The following is a 6,282-nucleotide window of genomic DNA, read 5'->3' on the forward strand; positions in this document are numbered from 1 at the left end:
TTTTACATGGATTCACTCAGTGACTCCTTCCACATGCCCTCTACTGTTACTGCCCCCGTTTTACAAATGAAGAAACGGAGGTATGGTATGGTATGGTTAAAGAACCTTGCTTATTCCAAAGCCTGGCCCCAGAGTCTGTCCTAACCTGCGTCACAAGATAGATACAGAAATAACTAGTGCTGGCTGAGTGATGAGGAAAGAATCTGAATTTACTTATAAAGAGTGCTGCTTTTTCTTGGCACCCTTTTGGAGACCCACAGGAAAAATTTAGCACTTAGAGCATGACTGCAATCTTATTTAAATGCTCCAACTGCCAGGCAGAGCTCTTTGCTTCATTGATCCGCTGAACAGCAAGCTTACACATCTTTTGTGTAAAAAGTAGGGGAGGGAATAAGAATATATATTTGTATTTGCATCAGTAAACTCTGAAAGAATATATACAAATGGCTGAAAGCATTAGTGGGTGGAGGGAGGGACAACGTGGAAGGGAGACTTTTCCTCTGTATACTTACTGATTTGCTCATTGCACTCCAGGAATGTAAAAAAGTTTTTTGGAATTATTTTTAAACATAAAGCAAACTGCTCCTTACCACATGTTCCCTGTGGGCTTTTCCCCAGGTCTTGCGGTGGCCAGCGCCCTGGTGGACATTTCTCAGCAGATGCCAATAGTGTACAAAGAGAAGTCAGGAGGCGTGAGAAACCGGAAGCAGCAGCCCCCTGCACAGCCCGGGACCTGCATTTGAGGCTGGGCTGGGAACTGTCCAGGAGCAAGCCGGGTGCGGCGTGCCAGCGCCGTCTGCAAGGAGGGGGGCAGGCGGGGAGATGCTGTGCGGAGCGGGCCGAAGACTGGAAACCCTCGAAACATCCGACTCCTCTGCATGTCCACGAGCTTTCTTTGCCGGTTTCTCCCATCTGTGCTCCAGCATCTAACCTTTTACTTTTGCATAGGAAATAATTGATTTAGTTGCAGGTCCAGGGGTGATCCAGTTTTGCTGGAGGAGGCCAGGGTAGAGTGAGTGAGAGAGCTGGAACGACACTCAGGTTCACTTGTGGAAAACCGTTCTTGGGGCCGTCTCAACTTGGCAAAAAACAAAAGATGTTGTGTTTACAAGTAGACATTCACTACCAGTTGTTCTTGAACATGGTCTTTTAAAAACTAGTCAGATGAATGAATTTGTTCTCATCTGAAGCCTGCTATCTTTTTTAAAAGATGTGCTACTTATTCTTGCACGATGTAGGCAAATCTCTCTCTTGCAGGGAGTAGCTTTTTTCTAGTTGAGAATTAATAATGGTCCATCTCTTTTGAATCATATCAAATTAAGGTAGAAGGGGGCTATTTTAAATGTCAAGGTCAGCAGTGTTACTTAGAATGTAAAATGATGTAATAGGTAGTTTTCTATAGCAACTTGATTAATTTAGTCTTAATCCATTTGAAATCCTTTCTCTCTTTTCCTGTCTCTCTCTCTCTCTCTCTCTCTCTCTCACACACACACACACACACACACACACACACACATATACACACACACTAAGTGCCTAGACTTGAAATAGATCTAGCAATTGAAAAGTTAGTAAGCCTAAGTTTTCCATAATTGCATTCCTACATTCATATAAAATTTAAATAGCTACCATTGGCAATCTGCTCTTTTTATAAAATCTAATTTGCAGCCAGGAAAGAATTTTCTCACCCCAGAGAACATTTAACCTAGCAGCAGGCATGAGAGGAAAGAAGAAATGACCAAACTGTGAAAGCTCCTGTCTGTTGTTGTCAAAAGAAGCACTAAATAAGGTGTGGTCCTCGTGGGCCCCCTGCCCCCCACTGCAGGCCTGACATTTGCTCCAGCCCATCTGGCCACTCCTGCCAGGACACCACAGTGGAAGGGACTTGTTCATGTTACATATCTCCCTTGAGCAGAAAAGAGCATGACAGCACTTGGAATCCCTGCATCAAAGAGCAACAGTGTGCTCCTGTAGAGTGCTCTGAGCTGCTGGGTCATCCTCAGGCTGCAGGGGGAATCTCACACCCAAAGCCTGGAGAAGGACCTGGAACCGTTTCCTCTGCTCTCCTCCAGGAGAGGCTCAGCTAGGCTCTCCCATCCTCCTTCCCAGACCGGGTGGTGCAGGGCAGTGACCACTGAGAAGGATGAAGAGCACACAGATAAAATGGAGGAGGATGAATAACTATGCTAAGGAGAAGGTGACCAAGTTTAAGTGGAGTAGGGCGATCCTGCTCTTCTCTCCAGGCCACTACCTGGGTGTCATGGTGTCCCTGTGTATGGTGCTCTGTGTTCTGGCAGGATGCGGCAGCCTCCCCAGGTCTCTCTTCTGCTTCGAAACTTGGGGTTCTCTGGCATTGCCCTGTAGGGCCTCTACACAACCATGCTTGTTTGTCAGTTTGGAGAATTAATACTCTAAAGAGCAAAGCCTGCAGCATTTCACCTTTAAATGCAGTGCCTATGGTAGGAACATTGTCTCCTTCCCAACACCAACCCCTCACCCATGAAGAGTTGCCTGGAAAGATGTTGAAATCCTAAAGTTGAAATTTGAACCCTAAAACACTGTCTGATGCATAAAACATCTCTACTTTGAGACTCACCTCTCAAAAAGCTGCTTTTTCACATCATTGGCAAAGAGCAGACAATTCTAGAAAAGACCCCTTCTCTTCCAAGCTTCCCACATCCCTGCCCCACATCACGGCACCCACAGAGAGCCTGCCACAGACTGGCACTGTACCCCTGTAATTGCCATGAGGCCTCTTGCCAGAGAGAGGGAGGCCACTGGAGAGGGACCTCCCACAAGGAAAATCCTTGTTTGTTCAAAGGATCAGTGTTTCTTTGGCCAAATAAGACTCTTCCCCATGGGTTCCCAGGCCTTGAAATAACATGCACCATGTCCCATAGCCACCTGGTTTTGTTTTGTTTTTCCTAAAAGTTTATTTTTTAAAAGGAAGGAAAAAAGGAGCAAGTGATGTTTAATTCTCCAACAGTGAAGAAACAGCCGAATCCACCTGCTTCTCCTTTGCAGCCAATAGACAGCTTCCTCCAGGCCCAGGCCAGAGGAAGAGAGTGGCAGGAAAGAGAGGCATTCAGTTTAGGAGCCAGTTACCAAGAGGGCATCATCTGGAACTTCAGAGGAATACCTGCGGGTCACAGGAGAGCCTGTATATAAGTTAAAATAGTCATGAAAACATTGATGTTGCACTTGTACATAATTATACAGTAGTGTCCAGAATGTTCAGACATTCAGAGTGTACATAAAACTATGTTAAGGTATTTTTATTAAACGTAATGGTGTCTGAGTTTTACCTAATGTCTTTGTGCCACGTACCGGATATCCAAGTTTGAAGAAGTCCTCTCATTGGGCCCTGATTGATAACAAAGCCAGAAAAAGGCATCCCCAGTGTGCCAGTGTGTCCAAATGCATCTGGTATGAGTTGGTTGACTCCAAAACAGAAATCAGCTGTCAGTACACAGGGGAGAAATTGGGTATTGAGCCCATTTAAACAGCATTGTGTGAGGAGAATTGAAGGCAGTAGGCATGTCGCTGGCACTGTTGTTGGCTCTGCAAGTGAGTCGTAAGTCTTTCTTTTAGCCTCTTGGTGCTGTGCATGGCCAGGGATGACCAATCTTGTTCTGAGATGTGTTTCTCTTAGTCTCTAAGTTCAAAGACTGTGTCAGATTTTCCAGAAAGGGGTTTTCCAGGCTGCTTTTTGTTCCATTTGGTCTAGAATTGTAATGACCATTTCCAAGGACTGTGGTTTCCATACTGAAAACCAGGGGTGGGAGTAGGGTGGCTAGTTCATTGACAGATAGCTCCCATTTCCTCCTGGAGAACCACACACACCCTCACCTCCTGTCCACCCCCAACTCCTCATCCTACACACACAACAGTGTGGGGGAACTTCTGCGCTTCCTGTGAGATCACCTCTAAAAGATGGGAGGAGACATGGAGAAAAGGCAACCTATACTCCCCTGAGCTAACCCAGAGGAAAAGTAGCCTTGGACAGAAGACGGTCAGCAACAGGAAAACAACATCCATGGGTGAGGCCTGAAGCGCCAGATTGGAGATGCACCTCAAAGTCTGGAGCTAACATGTGAGAAAGCCAGAGCACTCTGTAGAAAAAAGACGTTCCCATCTTAGTGCAACTTGCTCCATCGTCCCACAGAGTGTATCTGGGGAGGGCGTGGGGATTCACTTCCTTGGGTGCTGGTGTCATTTTCAAGAACACCTTTGATCCTTTAATTTCTGTCATCCATCCACACACAATGAATACTCACTAAGCACTTACTAACAACCTAAGCTAATGCTAGAGTGGTGACGAAGATGGAAAAGAAGTCTTTGGAATTAACAGCAAAACCCAGCTTGAGCCCCTCATCCCAAGAGACCTTTCTTTCCTCGTGATTTCTGTGAGAAGTGGCCACCCCGAGGACAGACCCAGGAAGGTGGAGGGTCTGTCCTCGGGCCATGCACCAGCTCTCTGAAACGTTTGCCCAATTTACCAAACTCGGCTCCAACCATAAATATCACCGTGATGGCAGGCCCGCCAAGAGACATTTGCCCGGATTCATTCAAACTCCTAACTACCCTTACCTGCAGGGAGATGATGTGGAGCAGAGAGGAGAACTGGCGCGCCTTCTCTTTCAAAGGCAATAATGGAATCGACTTTCAGTAACTGAAATTTGTGCACAAAACATTCTAAACACTAGTGAAGCCTGTTTTGTTGAACTAATTCTGGCTCTGGAAATGTTTTTGTTTTATAGGTATTTACGGTTTTTGTTTTTATTTTTGGTTTGGATTCAAGCTTAGTTTGTTAATATGTATAATTTAGCATCTATTGCACTCATGTAAATATGGAGTAAGTATTGTAAACTATTTCATTGCTGGGGACTGTGGGTGTTATACATACATTTAGGACTGCAATTTTTTGGTATTTTTTGTATTGTAAAATAACAGCTAATTTAAGCAGGAACAAGAGAATTAAGGGAGGTCTGTGCATTTTAAACACAAATGTGAAGAACTTGTATATAAACAAAAGTAAATACTATAATACAAACTTCCTTCTGAAATAAAAGTAGATCTGGTAAAAATGTGGTTTATGCTTTGGGTGTTTAATTTTGATTGTGTTTCATTTGTGTTTACAGTTTGCTCATTAGACCCTTAAGAAAAGGGAAAAAATTTTTTAAATGGTTACCAGTTTTCAAATTGTCCATGAGTAAGCACTTGACATTTGGTGAAGGGCAAGGTATAAAACCAGTAGGGTAGGCACCTCGGCTGCCTCGTGGGGTAGAGAGAGCCTTGGACAGCTTGTGAGCAGACTCCCGGTGTCCCCACTGTGGCCTGTGTTGCCCTTGAAATGACAGTGCTGGGGAGGGAGACAGGTGTGTACAGCAGCTCTGCCCTGGCATGGGGAGGGTTCCCCAGGGTGGGGGTGGGGTGGGGCAGGGCACAGCCTGGGCTGAGACCCAAACCACCCAGCTGCCCTAGCTCTTTCACCTTGTTCTCGCCTGCATTTCTAAATGTTTAGGTTTTCCAGACTGCTAAATCTCAGGTATGCTGATAGGTTGAGTACTCCATGGCCACAGCGTTGTCCTTGGTTTTGAGTTTTTGGTGTTCTTGCCACCCACAAAGCTTTGTCTGCAGGTGTGGTTCCTGCACTTGGAGCAGGGTCAGAACAGCGCTTCAGGGCCCTGGTGTGAAGTGCAGGAACCATAGAAGGACGAGATGGGCATAAGGGGTTCAAATGCCATGGTTCATGTAGGGGAGGGAGGCTGGGGCACCATGTCTGGCCGACCCACCAGTGCTTGGGACTGGGCTGGAGAGGTCAGTGGTTGGGCTGGTGGCCACTGCCAGGTGCCATGAAACTGTTCTGGGGAGAGGGCTATGGGAGCCACCAATTGCTTGAGACAGGACAAAACCTGTTGAGTGTGTGGTTTGTGGCAGAGACACCATGTGTTCACCAAACCTGCTAGATTTTGCCACTGGACACACAGGTTAGGTGGGGAGCCATAAACTGAGCTGCGGCCAAAGGAGTGTTGGAAGAAGTGATGGACACCAGTTCCAAACTTGGCCCACACGGTGCCCCCGCGTGGGACTCCCTGGAGGTCAGGTGCCGACGATGTCGGAAGGTGCGCAGGTCCCTGAATCACCAATTGGAGGCAAGCTGCACATCAGCAGAGCTGTGTGCTGGTCTTTGCCTCACTGAAAGGAAACGTCTACTCTGACCCACCGAGATTTGGGGCTTTATTACAAGTGGCTTTTCTTACTCTCACTAATACACAAATT

The 6,282-nt window shown here is 46.4% G+C and overlaps 1 protein-coding gene across 2 annotated transcripts in view; it reads left to right on the forward strand.

Moving 5' to 3' along the window:
- The window catches only part of ATRN (attractin), a 163,152-nt gene extending 158,065 nt beyond the window's left edge, over positions 1-5,087 (forward strand). For both annotated transcript variants that reach the window (XM_072736260.1, XM_026012365.2), the window contains exon 29: positions 619-5,087. In XM_072736260.1, coding sequence (XP_072592361.1) covers positions 619-955 — 337 coding nt within the window. In that variant the 3' untranslated portion in view covers positions 956-5,087. The remainder of the gene's footprint in view (positions 1-618) is intronic.
- Positions 5,088-6,282: the final 1,195 nt, after the last annotated feature.

The sequence above is a fragment of the Vulpes vulpes genome, chromosome 14 (genome assembly GCF_048418805.1).
Source record: "Vulpes vulpes isolate BD-2025 chromosome 14, VulVul3, whole genome shotgun sequence".
NCBI classification, from domain to species: domain Eukaryota; kingdom Metazoa; phylum Chordata; class Mammalia; order Carnivora; family Canidae; genus Vulpes; species Vulpes vulpes.